Raw genomic sequence first — 26,168 nt, 5'->3', positions numbered from 1 at the left:
AGTTTCCAGGTTTGACATACAGGACAGTTATTTTTATGGAAGAAAGAACAGTGATAGTTTTAAACAAAGATAAATTTATTATGATTATAGCTCCAGGCTATATATACATATGTATATATAAGCCCAGCTAAAGCAAGAACGGGAACACCATTTTTTGTATCCTGTTGTTAGGGAAAAGTTCCCAAAAGGAAGTCTGGCACAAAGGGTGCTGCGTAGCCAAGGGGGGCAGGGGATCCACAAATATTATTAAAAAGCATTGAAAGTGCTCAATAAACTGAGGTTCTGCCCTCCCCACCACCAGCAGCCCTCCTCCGTGATTTCCCAAAAATGATGGGGTGATCCTTTAAAGATGAACTTATTTATTTTTGGCATAAGCTTTGTTTGGTGCAAAGGATCCAAAATGATATCCTACGTTCGCTAGTAAACAAAGGTGGTTCTCCCTCCCCACTTTTCAATAGTTTCTGAACAGTGGGCTGTGATATGTTTTGCAGATTCTCGCAGCCCAACAGGTGAACGCTTCGCCTCTGGAAAAGCTTTGAGAGGACCCGGGCTTTTCACAAACTGCACTGGCGATGATGTGGATTGGATGTGTTTGCTGGAAAGTTTCTGAATGTCTTGGAGGGCGGGGAGCCAGTCAGCGGGGAGCGCGCGAGGCTTTCCCGGACTCTCAATTCCAATCCACACATTGTTGTGCACAAGAGCCTGCGCGCAGCTTGGTGGCACCAGACACCTCCCTTTCCCCCACGGTGACTCCAATCCCGGCCCTGCCGCTCCTGCTCCTCTCTCTGTTCCGCAGTTTGCCGCTCTCCTCAGCCGCCGCTGTTTTCAGTCGGCAGCCGAGGCAGAGCTCCCAGTGTCGCCGGAGCTGGAGCGCAGGCGAGCCAAGCCACTTGGCTGCCCGTCTCGGGGAGGAATTGGACGCCCGGCTCTGCTCGGCCGACCCATTCCGGCTGCAAAGAGGTCCGCGGAGGGCTCGTGCGCTCGACGGCCCCTGCATGGAGGCGTCGGCCGCTGCTCCCCGGAGCCCCGAGGCGTAGCGCCCTCCTCCTCCGCCGCCTGCAATCCCACACCGAAGTTTGGGAGGCGCTCGGGAAAGTTTGAGCGCCGCGCTTTACGCACGGCGGTGGCCACCGTCCCCACCAGGGCGCTCCAGAAGTCGCCCCCGCATCATGGCGAGCAGGCCGGCAGAGCTGGAAGAGGCCGCCCGGCCGGCTCGCCGCTCCTCCGGCGGCTCGGCTCCCCCCTTGCGAAGGGGCAGCGTTGGCCAGCGGCCCCTCTGGGTTGTCTACATGGCGCTTTTCTGGAGGCTTAGCGCCGCCGATTTGGAGTTTTCCATTTTGGACGAGGCGCAAGTTTTAGCCACTCAGATGAGGAAGCTGGCCACGGAGGAGTTGGGGGTTGTCACCATGCAGGTAAGCTTCCCTTCTCCCCGGCGCTCTTTTCCATTCTTCCCCCCTAAATTCTTCCCCTCCTCCTTTCTCTCTCAGCTTCGCTTCCTTCTTCCTGGTTTTCTTTCTTCCCTTTTCCTTCATCCTTTCCTTCCTGTTTTTCTCCCACTTTTCTTTTTTCTCCCATTCCAAGCCCCCTCCCCGCTCTCTTTTCAAATCCTGTCTTCTAGCTTTTCTCCCTTCTCCTCTCCCCCCCCCCACCGCACCAGTGGGCTGCTGCTTGTTTATATCCTCTGCCTTTTGTTGCTTTAAATTTTGCTTGAAAGTGGCACCCCTCCCCTCAACTTGCAGGGAACTGGAGTTTTTACCCGCTTAGTGGCGTCCCTCGCTAGATCTCCGATGTGGAGCACCACGCTGGCTCTCACCGTTGTTGTTGGGGCGGGGGGCGGGTTAGGCAGAAAGAGCCTGTGTTTTCTCACCGTTTGCAGACTTTTGATCAGAGCAGGCTGCTGAATCCTTTCATATAAGAGCATCGATGAATGTTGAAACATGATCCGCTCGTTTCAGGCTGTTGCCCCCCTGGGCAGAGATACTTGAAGGAGGAGGCTTGGAACTGGGTTTTCTGCATACTGTGTGTGTGTGTGTGTTTGTGTGTGTGTGTTGTATGTTGCTCCAAAGACCTGCTTCATTTTTGAGGTAGCTATGGAAATCCTTATCTTTGACAAATCCAATTTTGGCAGATTTGAGAAGCTTGAATGCTTCCAGCCACTTAACGCTAGGGTCGTAATTAGTAGCTAAAGCCAGACTACTTGGAAGCAAGTAAAATGAGATTTGATTGTTGACTAGCACTGCTTTCTCCTGGATCTTTTTGTGTGTGGCAGAGTTCTCTTTAAAAAGAAAATGCATCAACAGGACGATGATCCTATGCATGTTTTCTTGGAATTAAGTTTCATTGAGTTCAGGGGGCCTTATTCCCAAGTAAATTAGGATAAGAGTGTATCCTAAAGCTATCATTAACATTTTCTCTTAAAGTTGCCAAACTGCTCAATAATTTGGCTGGGTAGAGGAAGAGAGAGCTCCTCCGTTGAAATATTTTTATTTAACATTTTAGAATTTCCTCCCCACCCCCAATTTTCAACCCAACAGCTAGGTAGGAAAAAAATACTAGAAATATATCAGAAATATAAGTGGAAATGCTGAGAGGATTGGTGTAGTTTTCTTTTTTTTTGCGAAAAACAAAACACAAAAAGCAGTTTAACATATTTTTAGTATTTTAACTCCTGAAACGCATTTCCTGGCCCTGGGTAATTTGCCCCAGTTCAGAAAGCGCGAGATGATTAGCAATTATAGTCTATCTCTGCCTTTGTGGTTGCATATTAATGACAGTTTGACTATTGTGCTTTCTGTAAAGGAGGCTAATAGCTGTGTTACAGCAACCAACTGCAGCCTCCCCTGACAAAAGGTGAAATTGGATCCCCAAACACACTGCAAATGCGAGGTAGGGTCAGTGGCAAAGGCAGTTTTAAAGCCTCCCAGATTGAAAAGGAGACGCTTCATGGAAGCAGCAGGGGTCTGTGCCCAAATGGCCCTTTATCTTCTTCAAACTGGCTCCTTTCCACTATCTTTTGAAATATTATTATTTCTGCTCCCTCCTAGGGCTCTTGGGCTTTTGTCAGAGTTTCTTTCCCCCTCGTTTATTGTAAGAAACAGCACATTAAAAATGACTATGCTTAACAAGGTAGATAGTAGTAAATTATTGATATACTGAACTATGGAGAATTTAGAAGTCACTTCCCTTCTCCCACAAGAGCCGATGGCACATTTCTCTCCCAGTGTGTAATCTGTAGACTCTGGGAATACTGTTAAAAGAAAATGCTACTATACCATTAAAAGAGATGCTCTCATTTTATGAACTTCCCCCTTACTGGTACATGCCTATGAATAATTATGTTTGTGTAAAGTGGTCTTTTCTTTCTTTCTTTTTTACATCAGGGCATGTAAAAAATGCATTTGCATGCATTATTTGTCATGTTAATTCTTTAGCTTGTTGGGCGATTAAGTATCTGTCACTAAGAATTGTGGCTTTTAAAGGTTTATTGGCTTCCGGAAGAAATGTTTGATGCCCATACTAAATATATTGTCTTACTGTTAACTGGGACGGGTGAAGCTAGATGCCATCAATACAGCAAAGCCAGAGATTTTAGTATATCGTGGTAAAAAAAAAGTTTGTTGTTTTTCATTTGTTTCACCTTGTTTCAAGCTTCCCATGGTTTCTGCAGAGACTTTACTGCAGAAGGAAGTTAGAGTAAAAAGACTTAATTCAGAAGGTGGTGATTTTGTTGACTTTTATGTATAATTTAGCTGTAGATACTGAAGCGTGTTTGTTGTCTCAAATATCTGCAGTCGTAAATCTGGTATAATACAGGAGATCTCCCTGTGGTCCTGTTGACATCATCAGGTGTCCATAATAATTGGGAATGTTTCAAAAATAAACTAGAGGAACAGTGAAGGACCTTTACATATCCTAATTGTTGTGAGTGGGTATCTAGCAGTGGAGACAGCAGGAAGGAGGCCTAAAAAATCAGAGACCAACTAAAGGAGATATGGGGAATGACGAGGACAAAGCCCAGAGAAGAGAGAATAAATCAGGGTGAGTCTGCAAGTTGTGATTGTAAGGAGGTAGAATTTGATTTCAAATGCCTTAAATGGTTGATCAGAAGAACTGAAGGAGAGTGAAATGTTCTCCCTGACAATTCAGTTAAGGAGAGAGAAGGGGTTGGAGAAGTTGAATAGGTGATTATGGGCTTTGAATAGTTCACATCATTATGTTTGGAGTAACAGGACTGTATAAGGAGGTGACACCAACCAGAACAACGTGAAAATAAGAAAGCGGGTAGCCACTCCCAGGTTTGTGAAACCAATGATGAGAGAATGGAAGGGGCGATCTGTATTGCAGTTGATTTGAAAGGCAAAACAGTATTTCTATTCCCTGTGAGTGGGGTGGCAGTGAGATGACGTATCAAAAACGTTTGTCAGAGATTGACTTGAGTATATTTGAATCTATGGGAATTAGTTAAGATTGCCCATGATGGCTGTGTGAGGAAGCAACCAGCCTCAGTCCCCCATCCCCTGCAGAAATGGTCCCCACAAAGGGAGAAGGGATGAAGGAAAATCTCTAAATCTTGAAGGAGCTGCAGGAAAGGTGAGAAAGGTAACCAATGTGACAATCGGCCTCAGAAGACCCTGTAGTGGGTGGTTGTGTGCAGTAGAGAGCATGATAAGATTCAGAACTTTTGTTAGGCGTTTCTGAATTTCCTACAGCATTCTTTTGCTGCTGTTCCTGGATTTTCGTTTACTGCTGATATGTTTCCGTCTTCTGTGTTTCCTTCTTACAGTTCTAATATCCCTTAATGTGAAATGCTTGAAGTTCTTATATAAATGTAACAAATTCATCCCAAAGCATGTTTGATATGGAGACGTGCACCTATGTATAGTTGTGGGGAAAAACACACATCTGTTGCACAGTGAGTGAGGTTAGTAGCAGGAATGCATTGATCTAAACATCAGGATTGTTTTTCATTTTGTATGGCACACAGAATTACTTGTAACTGAAATGTGGATGTGTGGATGTAGGGCTTTTAATATAGATAGATGTATTGATTTGCATTTAGTATAACCTGAAGCGTATGTAACCTGAGGTACCACTGTACTGCTAATGGAATGGCATGGCTTTCATTTTACAAAGAATGTGTTTTGTCTTTGATTAGAAAAGTTAAACAACCAACAAATGTGTGGTCTGAATTTGCATGGTTACGAGTATTACACAAAATGTCTAAAGGATCCTTCATTTTGACCATTTGGTCATATTCTGGTACTCGCTGGAATAAATAATCTAGAATATATAGACGTTTAATTAGTAGTGCTTTTTTTTAGTATTTTACTGAAAGCTAGTTATACTTTCCTTAACCTAGTCTCTAAAAGTTGTGTTGTGGTTTATAAATGAGAAATGCTATGACTCAGAAAAAGGTAATACAGTATACCTAGGGTCACATCCAGTGTTAGTCATACTCAGAGTAGACCTGTTGAAATTGACATGATTTTTCAATGGGGTATACTCTGAATAAAAAATATGTGTAAGGTAACATCCTAAGACTTCAGTGGTATACCTGGTATATAGGAATTTGGCCACAATTGTAAGGTATCTTAGTATCCTGCTATACCTTTTGTCAGCCTGTACTGGTAGGCTCGTTCTGAACTGCTTGCTTGTGTCTGGGAAATTGGAATAAATATGAAGTGACTAGCAATATCATTATTGGGGGATTGGTTTCCTGATAGACCAATGAAATAACCTTACCAGAATTGGAATGAAACCTTAAGTACTTTTAGCTGGAAGTGAAACCCATTGAGCTCAGTGAAATTGCCTTCTGAGTAAATACACATAGGATAAGACTGTTAGCCATTCCTATTTGTGAATTCTTTGAAGAAGGAGAAGCTGGTTCATGTATGTGTACAGTATACGTCACTTGAACACTAAATACTTAACTTATTTTACATACAAGACACTCGGCCAAAAAGTGTGAATTGTCATTATTACTTATTAAATTTCTATACCGAAGATCACAGGGCAGTTTACAATATAAAATGGTCTCCTCTGAATAATAATTGTGTTTGAATTTGGTATTGGAGGATATAAAATTACTGTTGATGATGATTAATCGCTAATAGAATGATGTGCATGTATGTGACCCTGTCATAAGATGCAAACTAGGTGTTACATGGGAGATGCTTTTATAAAATGAAAAGCACATTGTTATGAAAAGCAGGTGTGGGAGGCTTCCAGCTTGATAGAAAACTTGTGTTAGGAAGGCCTTCTCTTTATGTTATGTTAATTGTTCTGCTTAAAATCTGCCCCCCCCCATTGGATGGATGGAAAAGTAACTGTTTTCCTCCATTATTGAGTGGAAAAGAGCCAAAGGAGACCATTCCTAAATCACAGTGGAAATCTTGGGGTACATGCATTCTCTATGCATTACCCAGGTTGTTCCTAAGATAATTCTGTTCGTTCCCCATCATGTATCCACTGTACCTTAGTATTTGGAGATATGTGTCTTTGTCCCTCATCCATAACAAGTATAAGTGACAAAATGTCAAAATATTTATCATGTTAGTGTATTATAATTAGTACTGTGCTGAAATCTGCCCTCCCGATTTTACAAAAAAAGTTTGTGAAATAGGCTTTAAAATTTTCTTATTCTTAGAATTTATGTAGGTTTTGAGTTTTCCTTGTTATTGGGAAGTGGCCAAAGACAGTCGTGTTTGGTTTTCCTTTCAGTAAACAAATCTGTAGGCTGCCTGCACTACCTGATCTGAAAAGGCGGGGGGGGGGGACACACATCTCAGGATATCTCCCTCTGGACTTTAATTGACATGTGGGCACCTGGGAAAGCTGCAGAGGGGAAATTCTGGATTCAGCCCACAGTGCTGTTGTACTTTGGCCACTAAACACCATATAATTAAAATAGGAAAAGTAAGTGTATCATCATCACCCCAGCTCTTGATAGGTTTCTAGTGTTGCATACCCCTGATCTGAGAGGGGAAGGTCAAAGAGGTTTCTTGGCTCTGCATAGCACGAAACATCCTCATGTTTTGTATTTAATGAAGCAAAAACAGGCTTAAAATATGCAGGGGTCAGTGGATCACTTCAAAATTGGGAGTACTTAGTAATTGGATGAGGCATTGTGCTAGCTGAAGGTTTAGCATATGAAAAGCTGCTGTTTTGTCGAGTAGAAAAATTCCCAAGATTGTTTTAACACAGAACTGCTTATATAAAAGTGAATGTGTCTGACCGCAAGGAACACCACAAATTAATTGTACTTCAGGCTAAAGCAGGAGTAGCCAATGTGCTGCTCTCCAGATGTTGCAGGAATACAACTTCCATCATATTTGATGGTTGGCCATGCTGGCTTGGATTGAAAGGAGTTGGAGTTGAGCAGCATCTGGGAGATGATGCTACATTGGCTACCCTAGTCTAAAGTAGGACAACCAGATAGAAAATATAGGATTCCTGTACATATTAATAGTTGTGCAGAAGAGGGAATTTGAGCAGGTGTTGCTTGACCTGCAAGCAACACCTGCAGGTTTCTCCGCTTCTACAGCTACTAAAGGTGCAAAGATCCTTGCTTGGCCATCTTTGCCTAAAGGCCTCTGCCTTTCAATATATTGCATTATTTACACACTTGGAAAATTGTTGAAGCTAAAGGAAACATGAGAGGGAGGAAAATTCCCCTTCCTTCTGCTCTGCTTTGTGTCTTTGGCAGTGCTTTGGGCTACATTATCTATTGGCATAACTCGGCCTACAGAGAATTAAAGCATTTGTATAAAAGTCAAATTATTCTAGTTTCACCAGACAGTCGGGCTTTGTCTGTGGCTTATGACATGATGGTGGAAAGTGATCAAATAAATGTGATTTGTTAAAACAATTGACAAAGGGATCCCAGCTCTAATTATGTAGAACAAGATTTAAAATATTAATTAGCCCTAAGTTTGACAGAAACACGTTAATTGTTCTGCTGGTGTGTAAATGTATAATCTGGTGTCACTGGGGCACACATTGCTGTTGTCTGCTTCATAGTATATAGAAGACTTATGCTGCCAGGAGTTCAGACGACCAGAGGATTCTAATTGCAGTTGTATGGAAGAGACAAACCTATAAGCAAAGATGGTTGTATACACTTGACTATACCAGTGTATATCTAAATTTTGCAATACAAAAAGGTGGACGTGGACTGCATGCTTGTGGGTTCCATATGCAGATTGACTGAGCATCAAGAAGAGATCTGTTTATAGGCAACTGCAGATCTTGCACCATAGGCAACTTCACCTGAAACACAGTGCTCAAAGAATAAGCAAGGATCTGCAAGCTAACCAATGAGAGTGATATCATCCATGTTTTGATGAGTCAGTGACTAGTTTAGGCTGGCACGCCTCTCTTCATAGGTGTCAGCCTGTCCTTTTCAAGAACAGCAAGGGAGATGCCACTTAGCCTCCTCATACCAATGGAAAGGGCTGGAGCAGGACCTTTTCACATTGGCCAGAGTGCCAAAGTGTTGTGCAGCTGTGTGTTTAGGCCATAAGTGGCAAGAAATTCCATGCAGGAGAATGTGTTGCCTGGAGTGCTCTTTCCTTGCTCTGCATCCAGCATGGAAACCCAAGCAGTCTGGTAGAGAAAGGAGACTCCCTCCTCTGTGTCTAGCGTGGAAATGTGACAGGTTGCTAGCAGAGCAACATTGTTCTCGGTCCTTCCTCTGCAAGGAGGCTAGAAATTTTGTTTTGGCAGAATATTAACTTTTGTGGGCCTTTTTACAAGGTTGGCGTTTTCTTCTCAAATAGTCCAGAAGCTTCATGTCAGTCCTGATGAATTAGCAAGCAATGCATTTTATTTTAAATAGCATTTAACGGTTTTCTATGGGTGTAATATTTTTGTAATATTTTGCACTAATTTAATGGCATGCAATATTGTAATATTTTAGACTGTAGTTCTGAGAACCTTGTTGCTGTCAGTTGCCTTTGGCATCCCTATGGTGAGGAAGAAAAGAGGAGCTCGATAACCATTGCTGTATCTTTGACTTTCCAACCACGTACGACTTCAGTAATGAAAACTTCCTCTTAAGATAGGGGCATTCAGCTGCTTTTGTGCAAACTGTTGCTGCTCCTTATCATCCCAAAGAACTCCCATATTTCATGCAATAAACAGGCGCCAAAAATCAGAGGCCACAGACCGTGATATTAAAAAAGCCACTTTTTCAGATTGTACATATCAATTTGATTTGGTTTCAGTTGTATGTAAAGCTTATTATATCATATATATATGAGTGAGTATCAAGGTGTTTCTGTGGTTTTTGAGCTGAATATTAACACGTTATTGTGTAGTGTCTTCCTCATCAGGTGTGCTAGTTGATGTCATACCTACAAAAATTGAAGAAAATGACAAAAGTGCACAAGTCATCATCATCATGGTTTACAGTGGTGCCTTGGGTTACAGACGCTTCAGGTTACAGACTCCGCTAACCCAGAAATAGTATCTCTGGTTAAGAACTTTGCTTTAGGATGAGAACAGAAATTGCGCTGTGGTGGCAGCGGGAGGCCCCATTAGCTAAAGTGGTACCTCAGGTTAAGAACAGTTTCAGGTTAAGAACGGACCTCCAGAACGAATTAAGTTCTTAACCTGAGGTACCACTGTATTTGTTTGCTGCCTCTCTATAAGCTAAACCATGTGCTACGCAGCTTGCAACATAAAAAGATTTACATCCTTACAAAATGATAACAAAAATAATCATAACCAATAAATTAAAATCTCAATGCAATTTAGCAATTCCCACATAAGACATAATAAGATCTTACAATAAAGATTAAAAAAATAATCATACAAATAACAGCAAAAATTAAGTATGTCCAAAATTAAACATTGACCCCAACAAACTCCTAAACAGTACCCCTATGCCAATCCCAAGAGTCTCTAGGCATGCTGAGCAGCAGGTCCTGCAGGAATCACATCAAATATAGTCTCTCTGGCCTCTTTAGCAGGCTCAGTCAGTGCCCCACCCACCCAGGCCACGTGAAAAGAGGCTGGCAAGGCAGGGAGCATGTAGAGCAGGACTTGCAGCAAACAAATGCCCTAGCATGGTCAAGGAACTCGCCTTAGGATAAAATAGTGAGATGCAACCTAGACCTGTACACTGGTCCTTGCCCATCTCCTGTAAAGATCTCTGTAGAACAGAACTCAGGTTCTAGTAATTTTCCTGTAGGCAAGCTAAACTGAGTTGATCTGACTTAGATGGGAAAAGTAGATTTCTCATTGTTTGGTGCTATTCCTGCGAAGCAAGATGTCCTCTGATTTGTTGGTCAGTGAATGAAAGGAAGTGGTTTTAAAGATGTGACTTTGAGTGTTGGAATTTGGTAGTTCCAAATGGCACTTGAATGTAATGCAGGCTACCAAAGGAAGTTGCCAGCTAACTGCTGTGGCTCATCACTCGCTTTTGAATGAAGCATCTAACTGAGACAGAGTGAGAGTGGAGTTTGGGCTGTTACATTCCACATGAGCCAAGGGGCCTCCTATCCTCATGCCCTGGATGAGATATCTGAAGCTGATTTTCATTTGTTTGCTTTAGAGAAAGGGTTGTTACTTTCCATGTTGTGACCATCAGAAAAGAACGATGACCTTATGCGTTTTGTCTCTTTGAGAATTATTGCTGTGCACACCGGTTATTGGTTCATCTGAAGGAACGACAGGAAGCAGCTATTAAATTGCTAGATATTCCTGATGCATTCATATCACTTTGTTTATAAAACAAATTGCCTCTTCTCAGCAATTGCCAGGTACATGAACAAAATAATGACATTGTCAAAGGTGATGGTAGAATAGTGGACTGACAGAGGATTCTTCAATACTGAGACCGTAGGAGAGTTATAGTTAAGGTCATATGCAAAGTGCATTGAAGGACCACTTCAGGGAGTTGTGGAATCCATTCATGGAAACAGTTTATGTGCAGAGAATGCGCAAAAATGTTGCAACTCTTTTTGAGGAGCAGCTCATTAACAAAAGTGGCACCTTATTTACATGGCACTGAAGAACAATTTGCATCTGTTTAGTATGCCTGCCAAGATGAATATCAATAAAAAATACTACCCTGGAGACAGATGTTATGGACTAAATGGTGATTTTAAATCATGATGTTGATATTGGAACAGTTTTCCAGATGTGAGAATCAGAGCTTTTCTCCAGTGCTGTCAAGTGTGTATCTGTTGGCATCAAGTAACATTTCTTACCACTTCTGGAGGAGAATTGGCACAACTGTGGTGCCATAATATGTGGTTGATAATTTGAGATGAGGCTATGCATGCTGAAGACATTCCAGGAATATCTTTAGATATTATCAGTCTTTTACCTGCAGAGAAATGGAAAATATCTTGGTCTGGGATAGATGCAACCTCTCCAGTTATTAAGAGTTCAAAGGAGGAACCAGGAAGCAGATACTTCCCAGCTGTTAATACAAAGAACTAACAGAATATATATGAGAACTTTATATGAGAAACAGATATTTCAGCTGATTAGGACCTTTGCAGATTTTGTTACATAACTACTATGGTTACATAACTACTATGGTGTACATCATGTCCTTACATCCAGTCTTATACCATACAGAGTGCTGACAATGCCAACAAGACAACCCATCAAAATAAGGCTGCAGTTCTATGCACAGCTTACCTGGGGGTCCATCTTATTGAACTCAGTGGGACATATATCTGAAGGGATTGTGTTGTAAAACTTTTATTTCAACAATAGAGCAAATTAACTCTTTTGCCAACTGAATTAAGCTTTGTGTTATAACAATTTGGTGTATATTGGGTTTACATTAATTATAAGCATCTTGCTAGAACTAAAGTTGACCAGATTTAACAGCTCAAATGTATTTCTTCTTTTTAAGCTTCTGGTTGATGTAGATTATTTAAATATCTGACAAAAAGTGAAACTTTTTTTTTAATGTTGAAGCTGATAAATGCTTTATGGGGCCATTTCCCCTTCAAAAATGGTGTATACTACTGTAATTGGAGTGGAAGTCAGTGAAGTAAAATATCATCTGTTTTACATGATTGTGTGTTGGTTTGGTTCCAATCATAACAGTGTTTTAAGAGAGACTCTGAATGCTCAGGACTACAGCATTTTTCATCATGTTCCTCTTCCACTTGCTTTTTTTATGAAACATTTTGGAAAGATATAACAAGGCCCTAGTGGAAAGGCAGTTAATGTTGTCATGCTTAGGAGGGGGAAAAATCTGAATTTTTAATTAGGCTTTAGTTGTTTCTTCAAAGCGTCAAGGCATCATTAGTGATGTAAGTCTTGTTGCATTAGCGGAGACTGACATTTCACTTCAAACACAGAGAATGCAGCTGTCCTGTGCAGATAAAAGTTGCCAAATGTGGTGCAGCAAGGTGGATTTGTAGATAATTAGCTGTCCCATTTTTACTGCTGTGCTGAAGAACCCTGCCAGTCATGTCGGGGAAAAGAGAAAGCTGGAATTATTAACTAGGAGAAAATCCAAATATGCCATAAAACACTTCTGGAATCACTTCAGCTGTGGCAGGGCTGATAAGATGTATGTTAAGGGAGCACACAAAATGAGTACAGTATATGATATCGCAAGCTGCCGCCGCCACTTTTTTAATTAAAAAACCCTCAAAACTTTAATTTAGTCAACTGGAAATAGCATGGGCTATAATGAATCCTTTACTGTGTAGTAAAATAATTGCTTTGGATCTATTAGTCTCAACAAGACTTTGTAGCAAATAATGTAGTGTGGCATAGTTTTGAATGAACCCTTCTGGATCAAGATACCCCAAAGTAATCCGGCATTACTGGATCAGTCCAGTATCCTGCTTTACCACAGCAACTGGTATTCAGTGATAGACTGTCTCTTGAATTTGGAGGTTACAGTATGTAGAGTTCTCATGACTAACAGCCATTGCTGGTCCTGTCCTTCATGAATTTGTATGTCTAACCGATAGTGGCTGGTATCACACCACATATTGTGTTGTGGCAATGAACGCCATAAATTTATCATTCCTTTTTATTGAAGCATTTCGAAAGAAAGTGGGGGTAGTAATTCGCTGGTTTCTTAGCTTTAGTTGCTCCTGCTCAGTGTGTGAAGTTCCGTGGTGGACCATACGAGTACGGAGATGAACCTGCAGCAGACAGAGGTCTCCTACAAGCTTCATACGCTTCCATGTTCTTTGAAAGCCTGATCAGAACTTGGTTTAAGAGCTTAACTGACTTCACTAGGTGGTTAATGCTCACACTCCCATGGTTCACCATTAACTAGATTTGAAACTATGTTCTGAAGTTAATTGCAAGTTTCAGCTTAATAGCAAAGCTTAGTTTAGCATTCAGCATCCATAAGGTTAGTGCTGATAAAAGTTCCATCTGTGGCAAGGCTGGTTGGAAGAGGGGAGGGAGGATTTGCCATATGTAGGTGAGAAGGAGCCCACCTTCTTGTATGACCTAGTTGTAGTTATTATATGCTGGGATTCACTGGTGTTTGTTGTGATAAACATATAGGACCAGTTCTGATGCAACAAACTATAGTTTGTTAACTCAAGAATGACATCAGGACTGTGTGCCCCTTTGCTCTTCATTCTTGTTTCATATCTTGGTTAGTAGGCCAATATTATACCAAGTTTCTTGGTCCTAGCATAATGAAATGCTGTGGTTGACATTATTCAGGTTAGAAGCCCCCACATCTGTTGTGCAAGGGGAGGAAAGCAGCAGCGGGGTGAATATGCAGTCCCAATGCTTGTTCTTGACTTAATAAGCCAAGGTTTATGAAACCAAGTTCATGACCTCTGAAACAGCCCTAAAGTGCAAAGGAGAGATGCACAGTTCCCAACTCAGAGGACACATATGCAGTTGTACTTGGCTAGTGCATGTAATCCGAAGTGTTTAGAGGATGTGCATTTCCCCAGTGCCATGCAACGTGTGAATGCATATCCAGTGTATTTAATAAATAAATGAAAACTAAAAGTGTGAATAGTTGTACAACACATCTGTAGGCTATGTTTACTGAAGGCATTAATATTATAAATGACTCTATGGGTGTAGCTGGGGGGGCAGGGAGGGGCAGCTCCCCCCCCGGCAATACAATTCAATAATAATACATAGCAAACTGAGGCCTACCCCCACAAAAAAAATTCCTAGCTACACCCATGGATGACTCATGACAGTACATTTTAGTCCCATAAATTTGAAAAGTATATTCTCATAATGGCTAGTTGCAGAAGGCTTTCATCACATTTAGCGGTTGTTTTCTCTTGTTATTGTAATGTAACAGTTGTTTGGTTTTAGCACCCAGAAAATTAAGTGGAGATGGGTGTATAAATAATTTGTAATGTGTATATGGAGCGACTTTTACCTTAAATAGCACCATGCCTTTAGATAGCAATCACCAATCAAAGAAGTTGCATTCTAGTTTCAGGGACAAAAGTGGTTTTTGAAAGGAGCACTTTCCAATTAGAAGATATCACGGTATCAAGATAAACAACTGCAAACAATAGAGAGTGAAAGAAGAGATTTGTCAATAATTTATATTGATGATTTCCCTTTTTTCATAACTGCCAGCCAAAAAATATGTTTAGGTTTTGTTTCCATTATCTCTCTCTTTCTCTATATGGTCCCTTTTTGTGTGTGTTAACTATGATGTTTGAAATTTGTCATTCAGGTATGACATAAAGTACAGTGGTACCTCGAGTTACAAATGCCTCGGATTACAAACGCTTCAGGTTACAAACTCTGCTAACCTGGAAGAGTTACCTCGAGTTGAGAACTTTGCCCCAGGATGAGAATGGAAATCATGTGCCAGCAGTGCAGCGGCAGCAAGAGGCCCCATTAGTGAAAGCACGCCTCTAGTTAAGAACAGTTTCAGGTTAAGAACGGACCTCCGGAATGAATTAAGTTCGTAACTTGAGGTACCATTGTATAATATAACTTGCTCATTGATTTTTTTCTTGGGCTCCCCCCCCCCCTAAAGCAATATACATGGATCCCCCTCTGTCTCTCTGTTTTGCCCTCACAGTAAATTTGAGGCAAATTGGGTTTCATGTCTAGGGGGGATTTTGACTTTTAAGTCCAAAGGTCTTAGATAGTGTACTAACAACATTCACAAGTTCTTTTTCTACATCTTTTCAACTTCAATATATAGTGTATTCTAAAAGATGCTTGTTAGCTTGTGTCCTCCAGGACTGTTGTTCTAGGTCTGATGGATTTTTACCTTTTAATAGGTTAACTTTTGCCTTGCTTATCTCTTTCTGCCCCTTCATTCTGTTCCATGTGAATATTGTATTGCTTTCTGAAGATGCAGCAAGTGTTGTTCCAATGGCACAATAATTATAGAATACAGAGGTGGTCAACCTGAATTGCATGTTTGTAATGGATGCGGGTGGCGCTGTGGTCTAAACCACTGAGCCTAGGGCTTGCCGATCAGAAGGTCGGCGGTTTGAATCCCTGTGACGGTGTGAGCTCCCGTTGCTCCTGCCAACCAAGCAGTTGGAAAGCATGTCAGAGTGCAAGTAGATAAATAGGCATCGCTTCAGCGGGAAGGTAAACAGCGTTTCCATGGGCTGCTCTGGTTCGTCAGAAGTGGCTTAGTCATGCTGGCCACATGACCCAGAAGCTGTATGCCGGCTCCCTTGGCCAGTAAAGTGAACTGAGCACCGCAATCCCAGAGTCATCTGCAACTAGACCTAGCGGTCGGGGGTCCCTTTACCTTTAAGCTCATTCCTATTTTGCCTTTCTCTTCAGTGAAATCAGTGACTAGATGGCCTCTTCAACCTACAGAACAGATGGTCTGTGCATGTGGGTGCGTATGTGTGTACAAGACCAGCACAGCCATATTCTACAAATTCTCTACATGATATAAATCAGTATTAATTATGATACAATTTTAGGCAATTTCTGTTGTTTCATACAGTCAAGGCACTGCTAAAACACACTGAAATAAGAAAATATCTGAATCATATATTATTGTTACTACAAAACAAGACTATTGTTGCTAAAGAAGACTATTGAAGAAAGGTTTTTGTGTGTGCATATGCCACAGTGTGTGTGTGTATTCAGCAATAGCTATTGATGGTTTATACAACTTTTCTGTCAGAAAATACCAAAAGTTGAATACAAAGGGAAAATTAAAATGTCACATAAAACCACTTTAGTAACAAACAAAAACAAATAAGAGTAGCAAAAGATCAAGCCACATACCCCACAAACCAATTTTTTAAACTACTAGCCCTTTGTTTTAAAGGTTGGTGGAACAGGAGAGTCTTTACTAATTTTCTAAAACCGATAAGTATTGTAAATAGGTCAGCCTATAGGCAGTTTTTTTCTGTAAGTCAGACATTCATTTGACCTAATGCAAATGTGGATTCCTTCAAATTAATGATAGGGGAGATTCATATGTGTGTAGGCGTTCCCAAAGTCATACTGGACAAGTTAGAGCAGGGTGGCTCTCCAGATGTTCCTCCAGCTACAACTTCCATTGTCATGGCCGAGGTTAAGGGATAGAGTCCAGCTGCCACTGGACAGCCACCTGTTCCCCATTCTTGACTGAGAGCTTTAAGTGTTCTATAAGCAGCACCTTAAAATGATATTAGAAACAGACAGAAGTACTTAAGGCCTCCTTCAGACCTCCAGGTGTATTCTGAAACATTTGATTGATACAATAATAATGCTTTGGTGGTGGATTTATACTCTGCTATCCACACATTTATGCTGTACTCTTGCACTATAACACAGCAAAAGTAGGAGTATAAAAACCCAACAATAACATTTGTGGTATGAAAAGTCATAGGAGTTCATCAAGAAATTACAGGATGCGCACTGTTTGGAAACAAAGTATTTTATATGTACTAAAACCTTTGCAGGCACAAGCAGTCTTGAAAGTGGGATTGTGTATAATGCCATCATGAACAGACATCATCAAGAATGCACAATAAAAAGGGTGTCTGAAGCAGCCCTAGAATGGACTCTGTGATTTGCATTTTACAAGAGAACACATGATATAGCACACTTTTAATTATTTCTCCACCAAGAATGTTTTCGATGTTTTGCGCAAATTGCTAAATTCACCGAAGGATGTGCAGTGCCCTCTCAGAAATGAACCTCCCTTTAGTTCTCAGGTAAGTTCTGTGTGTAGGATTGCAGTCTTAAGTGAGAGGCTGCTTAAAAAAGACACACCGAATGGTGAGGTTCTAATAAACCTCACGCGTGGGAATTGAGCAAGTGGGATTTGAATGTGTTTGTAATACATTTGGAACCAACTATGTGATGTAAGGCAAGGGACGTGGGTGGAGCTGTGGGTTAAACCACAGAGCCTAGGACTTGCCGATTAGAAGGTTGGCGGTTCGAATCCCCGTGACGGGGTGAGCTCCCGTTGTTCGGTCCCTGCTCCTGCCAACCTAGCAGTTTGAAAGCACGTCAAAGTGCAAGTAGATAAATAGGTACCACTCCGGCGGGAAGGTAAAACGGCGTTTCTGTGTGCTGCTCTGGTTCGCCAGAAGCGGCTTAGTCATGCTGGCCACATGACCTGGAAGCTGTACACCGTCTCCCTCGGCCAATAAAGCGAGATGAGCGCCGCAATCCCAGAGTCGTCCACGACTGGACCTAATGGTCAGGGGTCCCTTCACCTTTACCTTTATGTGATGTAAGAGTAAACAGCTCCATTTCTATATACTCATACATGCTAATTGCGAAGCCTTGGAATTTTTCCTCTTAGTGTGAAAATTAAAATCTTGATCATGCGTGTAAATTAGTGTGTGAGCTTGTGCTTCACAATCTCTTTATAAAATGTGCGCACATTAAAGGGATGTTTTTAATAGAGGTACTGCCTGGATGAAAGAATGCTTTGTGGATAGAAGCTATTGTGCATTTCTGAATCTCTCGGCAGTTCCTGTGGAGCTTCCAAAGTCCCTGTGACTGAGCAAAAAAGAAGAAGGAAAAAAACCCTTCTAATTTTAAGCTTGAATGGAGAATAATTGGAGGTGGAGGAAAGGGAGAGAGGGATGGGGATTGGGGGATGGGAATTGGTAAAGGATCGGTATTGGCATTTGCGATGTGAGCATTTAATACTCTTCATTCATCCTCCTGCAAATGGAGTTTTTGCATTTGCATTCTGACTGTGAAGGGAAAGCGAGGTTTTCTTATTTTATTCAGTTTTAGGCATCTTGCCATAGATATAAGATCCAGACCATGTGCTGGTTCAGGTCCTACCAGTAGTGTGTGCTTATTTTCCCTATTTTCTAATATTCTAACTATATATCACTTAAAAAGAACAGATTACAGGGGTTTTTTTGTCTGGGAAATATATTATTGATTAGCAATGGCAGAATGTTTATAAATTCTTCTTCCTCCATTAAGAAACAACAGAACTGTTTGTTCTACATGAAGTGCAATGAATGATGCTGTCTAAAGGAAAATAAAAAGGCAGGGTGCTTATGTTTTGTTAGAATATGCAGGATCTATTTTCTTCTTATTCAAGGGAGTTCATATTGGACTCTCCAGTCCCCTTGTAAATGGCATCTTCTAAAGCGGAAGCATGCCGTAAGTCAGTGCTTGCTATCAGTTATTATGTATTTATATTGATCCATCTCTTTCCACAAGAAGATGTTAAACATTGATTAAATACAGTGGTACCTCGGGTTAAGAACTTAATTCTATCCAGAGGTCCTTTCTTAACCTGAAACTGTGCTTAACCTGAAGCACCACTTTAGCTAATGGGGCCTCCACGCTGCCGCCATGCTGCCGCCGCACAATTTCTGTTCTCATCCTGAAGCAAAGTTCTTAACCCGAGGTACTATTTCTGGGTTATCGGAGTCTGTAACCTGAAGCGTCTGTAACCTGAAGCGTCTGTAACCTGAGGTACCACTGTACAAAAAAGGCTTGCACGGCACAGGCAACACTAAATGCCTGACTTCTAGGTGAGGCCAGTTGGGCATCTGAAACATGGGTGGAGTATGTGGGAAGGGGAAACGAGCAGTGTTCTTCTGGATGATCTCAGTGATTGAGCTCTAGTGTAGCTCAGGCTGTCCTGATCCTGGATCCAAGTTGCTCAGGGCTTTGTGAATCAACACTTTGGACCTGGCCTGGTATATGCAGCCAGTTGAGATGCTTTAGCAGAGGTGTCACATGTTGTCAGCTTCCTGTACCCATCAGCAGTTTACCCACTGCATTTTGCACCAGTTGGAGTTTTCAGACTAGACCTAACGCCAGCCTCACACAGAGCAGTAATCCAATCTCAAGGTTACCAATTAACTCCAGTGGTCATGTTATTCTGATCCAGATATATCTGTAGCTGGCATACATGACAAAGCTGGTGAAAGGCATTCCTAGCCACAGAGGTCGCTTGGGGCTCTGATGATAAAGCAGGGTTAGGAACTGGGACCTGGGTTGTGGGCACCAAAACAGAATGTCTAGTTGCCCCTGGGGGGGGCGGCAACAACAGTTTTTATTCATTATTTTGATAAGCATGAACTAATACACTGTTCACATAAGTGACAAATAGTTAATATCACATTTTCAGCAAAAATTGTTAATACATGTTTAATTTGGTGTTGACAATAAAAATATTGGCATCATACTTCAATTTTCAAAACACTCTACTCTTTATGATTAAGCTCCTTAACATATACTTTGAGGCTTCAAAGTGCATACATTTCAGTAATCCTGGAGTGTCGGCCAGGCACAAAAAATGGCACCTAGACTTTTTGAGGTGCTCGCAAGTAGAGAATCTTTAGGTGCAAAATGCTAATTTTGGCGCCCTGCTAATTTCGAACCCTGTGATAAAGATGTATCCAGCAGTACCCCCAAGCTCTGCACCTGCCCCTTTAGAGAGAGTGCAGCCCTGTCCAGAACTGGAAGCTGGCCTATCTTCTGGACATGGAAACTACCTACCCATAAAGCCTCCACCTTCCTAATATTCAAACTCAAGTTTATTCCTCCTGTTCCTGGCCTCCAGTGCATTAAGGCAGCGGTTCGGGGCTTGCACAGCCTCTCCTGATTCAGAAGTTATGCAGAAATAGAGCTGATTCAGATGTTATGGAAAAACAGAGTTTCGGATTTTTTTTTCGTTCGCACCATAGGATGGAATAACAATTATCCCATTTGTTTCCATCTCACACAACCAGTGTATTTTATTTACTGGGTAGCAAAACAATTGAAACAGGAAATGACCTGAGATACGGTTTCCATGACACCCTTCAGTCGTGTTCAGTTTTCAAGAAGATGAAAGGCTAAAGGATGTCTTTTGATAGAGAGAAACTAATTGGATGGCTGAAATTGGGGAAGGTTTAATTTAAAGAAATAAAATGAAATGGAGCAAAAGTGGAACAGCTGTGTTTGTGTATATACTTATACTCCTCAGTTACAACATTCCAAAGAGAAGGTGACCTAACAGAGCCTAGAGCATGCAAAAAACAAAAACCCAATGCCTCTGAATGCACAGGACTACTTTTTTAAACAATAAAGTATATTCTGATTTAAAGTGATAACTGAAAGAGCAAACCAGTCTCTGGCCAGACAGTGATGAGGCATGACAGAATGGCAGAGTCGTCATTGCATCCACAATCCTGTTGTTGTTCATGCTGGCCAAGGTGGCAGGTAAAATTCTGCTCTATAGCTGGCAGAGCATTGGGGCCTGGTGTGGTCAAGTGATAGGATTGGGGCCAGCTTCATATCTCTCCCCTGTTTAAGATAGGAGCGGGATCTGGGACTTAAAACAGGAAGGGGAGGGGGACTGACAAAGACTTCCCACTTCCCTTAAGTCCCTGGGATCAGAGACTTTGAGCTTTTGATGAATTTTATGAGCTTGTGATGTCTCCATTGGGTAACAAGGGGATGAGGTGTCTTGTCCATCCATGGAACAAAAAGTTATTGGTACTTTGTTCAACTCTCTTGTCTTCCAAGATTTTGCAGAGGTATACTAATGTTTCAGTGGCAATTATCTGGGAAGGGAAGGGAAGGGTGGAGTCTCCCCTGGCAATCCACCAGCAAGTCATACACACCTTTTAGAAGGCACTAATAATAAAACATAATTGAATTTGAAGGAATTAAATATTAAATCTTCAAAACTTCAAACAGTCCCCCACTTTTGCTATGGTGTTGCATAAAAGGGCCATTCATATCCTTCCTTATATTTATATATAATAATTTTGAATTTTGCTGAGTTCTTGTTTTCTATAATACCACCACACTGAGGCAACAAAGCAAATGCCATGTATCTTTAATTGCTTTTATCATATCTTATAGAAGGCACAGAAGATTTACAAGTCCTCCTTTAGTTGACCAGAGATTTCACTCCAACATCCTGTCAAATTATGGCGAGTTTGAAATAATATACATATGCCCCAAACTTCAAATACCAACATTTTAAACTATGCTGCCATTCAATTTTGATAACAGTGTCAAAACTACACCACAGTAGCTTACAGTACTGGGCAATAAGCCAGGCTGATACTTGCCACTAAAGCTGCCAGATGCCACTAAACGCAGGCCCTGTTAGTTTTATATTTTTTATGATAAAAATGGCACAAGCCTCAATGCTTTGGGTCCAAGCTTGACATCTGCCAAGTGTAGCAACTGAGGAACAAGTCCTTTCATGTTTAACACAAAAGAGCATAAAATTCTGTTTACTCCAGTGAGCTTGAGACTCTATATCGATAAGATTAGCAGCTGTTGCATTCCCCACCCCAACTTAAACCATTGTTACTTAAACAATTCCCCCACTCAATGAGTGCCCAAGTTCTTGTTGGGGCACTGGATTCCTGTAGACAATGGTAGTTTAAATTTTGTTTGGTTATGCTTTGATGGCCAACTGCAGTCTTGTCTCCTCCTGTACTTGAGTATTTCATCTGATTGTAGAAATCAAAGGAGATTTTATGTATGTTGTGTCCTGTATTAATCCTCTGAACAGCACATAAAGTGTTGTGCCCTAAGCCTTACAAGCTCAGTGGTGAGCAGCACCCAGGAAAGACTTTCAGTACTGTTATTATTATTATTATTTATTAAAGCTGTATACCGTCCTCATTTGTCGATCTCAGGGTGGGTCACAGCATAAAAATACAAGATAAAAACACAAAATACATAACACCAACAACAACCCTCCCTTCCCACAAACACCTTTAAAAGTGTATAAGATGTTAATCAGCCAAAGTTCTAGTTGAAGAGGAACGTTTTTGCCTGGCATCGAAAGGTATACCATGAAGGCACCAGGCAAACCTCCCTGGGGAGAGCGTTCCACAAATGGGGAAACACTGCAGAAAAGGCCCGTCCTCGTGTTGCCACCCTCTGGACCTCTCGCGGAGGAGGCACATGAAGAAGGGCCTCAGATGATGATAGCAGGGGCCGAGTAGATTCATATGGAAAGGAGCAGTCATTCAGGTATTGCAGTCCTGGGCCATTTAAGGCTATGTTGGTCAAAACTAGCACCTTGAATTGGACCCAGAAACTAACTGGCACCCAGAGCATTTGGACCAGGATGTTAGAACATAATTCACTTTACGATATCCTTCTAGCAGGGTAAATGCTTTCCATTATCTAACAACATTTCCCAATCTCTTTTGATTCTGTTTTGTCTTACATAGCAGAGATACTGACATGTCACATGCCAGAAGAAAAATGTTTTTCTTCTTCTCATCTTGGTTCCATTCAACTGGGAGCTGTAGGCCTGTTTCATCTATTCATAGACTTAATGGATGAGCAACTCTTATCACAGAATTAATGCAAGAACATAAGCTTGCAATCTTGTCAGTATTTGGAATGGAGGTCATCTGAAATGATGTACCAGAGTTGCACTACCACACTCCTTCCATAGTTTTGCAGTGTATCTGTGTGGTAGATAAGCTAGAAGAGGTCATGTTCAGCATTTAAATGCTAACTCCTGTTCCAGTTTCCAAAATCTGGATTCTTTTATCTGGGCCTCCAAAACCCCACCCTTGGACATTGTCAGAATTCAACATTGGCTTTGTTCACTCATAACACTAAATCAGGGTTTAGCTTTGGGTGCAGGAACCAAAAAAAGAGTCTTCGTTTTTGTTTTGTTTTTAAAAAACTCTTCAGAGTGGTTTCCAGTCATGGGGTTTATAAATTTAATGAAATAAATAAATAAATAAATAAATAAATAAATAAATAGGCCTGAACAAAGCCTTAGGCTTTTTCACTCTTCTCTTCTCTCCTCCTTTTGACCAGAAGGAGAATTTTTCCAGCATTTAGTTTCACTTTCAAAGATTCCTTGCTTGTTATGTATGAGTCTGAGGTAGTGATTTAAACCTCTGGTTAGTTAAACAAACCAGTTTCATAACCCACTGTTTTGAAGTTGGCTTGTTTGGAACTGACCAGAGATTACTTTCAACCACAATGTCTGGTTTGGTATGTGACAAGGCAAGATCTCTGGTCTATACTAAATGACAAGCCAAGATTCTTTTCGGAGTGAAACTAAATGTGAGCGAAATTCTCGCGGATGTGCAGGAGTTTTTATCTTCTCTGGTTATTTCTCCTCTATAATTCTATATTTAATGAGCATTATTTTTAAAGTGCGTGGAAAGAATGAAAGAAGAGATGTTAGGCTTCAGGTGGTTGATTCAAGTTGAACAGTGGGCAGCATTATGCTTAGAATTTTTAAGGGCCAAATTAAGAACACTAGCTTGTTAAATGAATCTGTTGGGTGACACTGTCATATATAATTGAGCAAGAGGTTCCATAACCTGCTTCTGTCAACTGTTCTAGTGGCAGTAGCACTATTTTAAGAACTCCAGATTATCAGAATGCAGATTAAGCATGTACATTCTGTGACTTCACTATGGCTGCATTCAAATGGCAGTTTATTCCATTTCCTTAATTCTTAATTTCTGTTATATTTCAGCTTTCACACAATGCAAAAGCCACTTCTGGAAATCTTGCAGACTATAGTGGAAGTTTAGCTATTTTTTCTGTCTTAATTGCTTCCAGGGGGGAAAAATCCATTTGCAACTGCATCAACCCAGAACATGGTGGCAGTGAAGTAACAAAAATTTGGGGCAGTATACAGGCATACAGTTCCTTCCATGTTTTCATGGAGGAATCATGGAGGAACTGAAGTGGAAAGTGGGTGGAACGTGGGTGAAAAGGGTGGGGGAATAGTGACATTGTCCAATGATGTTAGTTGTGCCACACCACGCCCACTGGTGTGAATGAACTCTTAACATAACATGCTGGTATATGTCGAAAAGCCCTTATTCCATAATGCAATAGGTGTGAAAGGGACATTAGAAAATGGTATAGAAGCACTAGTGTTATAATCTGGAAAAGTAATGCAATAAATCCCAGGTCTGAAAGCACCCTATGTTTATTTACCTGTAATGTAATCTGCTAAGGTACTGCAAAAAGACAGATAATATGCTGACTGACTTACCTTGCTGTGAAAAACTGTTTACGTGAAAGCCAAACAAGCCTTGCACAGCTCATTATTTCAAGAGGAAAGAATGCCATGCCATCAGTTGGGAAGGGCAGTGTTTCCCCAGGGTTTTCCAAGAGAGCATTTTCTACATTTTTAGATTGCGGCGTTGCTCATAAGATCACAAAACCTGTCTGTCAATCAGCTCTGTCCTTAGTTGTGCACATGAATCAAACCTGCTGCTGAACACAGAATGGATTTTTCTGTTGATATAGTCTTATGTTTTTAGCGTTTTCCTAAAATACTGAATATTTTAATATAGGTTTTTGTAGTTGTAACTTGAAAGCAGATGAATGTTGTAATATAGACTGTCCCTGATGAAGGCCTTTGACCTCTTCAGCAGGAAAGGATTATTACACTGCTCAGTAAGAAGGGAAGCTCACCTAAGCTTCACAAAATTACTGTGTCCTTCCTCAAGAACATGCTCGACACCATCTAGTACAGAGTTTCCCAGGGTTTTCCAAACTTGGGCCTCTGGCACTTTTGGATTACAATTCCCATCATCCCCAACCACTGGTCCTGCTAGCTCAGGATGATGGAAGTTGTAGTCCAAAAACAGCTAGAGACCCAAGTTTGGGACACCCTGGTCTAGTATGATGGTTTATTCTCAGATGCCTTCCTCAGCACAGGACCATGTTCTTGCCCCAACTCTCTTTGGCATATTCTTCTCTCTGTTGCCCTCATATGCCTTCAACTTGACTGAAGATGGTGTGTACAGCGGTACCTCGGGTTAAGTACTTAATTCGTTCCGGAGGTCCGTTCTTAACCTGAAACTGTTCTTATCCTGAAGCACCACTTTAGCTAATGGGGCCTCCTGCTGCCGCCGCACCGCTGGAGCACAATTTCTGTTCTCATCCCGAAGCAAAGTTCTTAACCCGAGGTACTATTTCTGGGTTAGCGGAGTCTGTAACCTGAAGCGTATGTAACCTGAGGTACCACTGTACTTGCATTCAACCTGGCAAATCCCACGCCAAGTGTGGCAGGTCCTGATCTGAGAGATATTGTTTGCAGATGACACAGCCTTGACAACCCACTCAGAGGAAGCTCTACATAGTCTCATCAGCTGTTTTGCCCAAGCCTGATGGAGTTCAGCCTGATGAACACCAACATCCTGGGTCAGGACATCGCCAGCGCTTCACACATAAGCTTTGGTGACCACATGCTTGAGCTGGTAGATGATTTTTACTACTTAGGCTCCACCATAACCAGCAACCTCTCAATCAACACTGAGCTGGACAAGCATATCGGCATGGCAGCTATGGCAATGGCTTGCATCTCCTAAAGGGTATAGGATATTGCGATGCTAATGTTCAGTACCAAGATGAAGGTCTGTCAGGCTTGTGTGTTGCACACACTTCTCTATGGAAGTGAGTTGTGGGCAACCCACTTCCATGGAGCTAGGAGTGACATATCAGTGCCTTCCATATGTCTTCCATCAGGAAGATTTTGGACATCTCATGGCAGGACAGAGTCAAACCAAGCTGTGCTTTCCCAAGCCCACATTCCCTGCATGTTTGCACTCTTATCTTGGTGACGCCTACACTGGCTTGGTCATGTCCACAGAATGGAAGATGGCATGATCCCCAAAGACGTGCTCTACGAGAACCCGAGGGTCATCTGGTTGAACCCCCTGCAATGCAGGAATCTCAACTAAAACATCCATGGCAGGTGGCCATCCGGACTCTGCTTAAAAACCTCCAGGGAAGGAGAGTCCACTACCTTTGGATGGAGTTTGATCAGCTCTTCTTGTCAGAAA

The 26,168-nt window shown here is 41.5% G+C and overlaps 1 protein-coding gene across 2 annotated transcripts in view; it reads left to right on the top strand.

Moving 5' to 3' along the window:
- The first annotated feature begins 202 nt into the window (after positions 1–202).
- CACHD1 (cache domain containing 1) overlaps positions 203–26,168 on the top strand; it is a 121,770-nt gene continuing 95,804 nt past the window's right edge. Inside the window, exon 1 of one of the 2 annotated variants that reach the window (XM_082227547.1) lies at positions 203–1,412. In XM_082227547.1, the coding sequence (XP_082083673.1) occupies positions 1,170–1,412 (243 nt within the window). In that variant the 5' untranslated portion in view covers positions 203–1,169. Of the gene's footprint in view, positions 1,413–4,567; positions 4,591–26,168 lie in introns of those variants that run through there. The other variant, XM_082227548.1, reaches the window with a different exon arrangement.

The sequence above is a fragment of the Podarcis vaucheri genome, assembly GCF_965113315.1.
Source record: "Podarcis vaucheri genome assembly, chromosome: 6".
NCBI classification, from domain to species: domain Eukaryota; kingdom Metazoa; phylum Chordata; class Lepidosauria; order Squamata; family Lacertidae; genus Podarcis; species Podarcis vaucheri.
The sequence above is the reverse complement of the archived record's forward strand: the minus strand, read 5'-3'. Positions and strand labels throughout refer to the sequence as shown.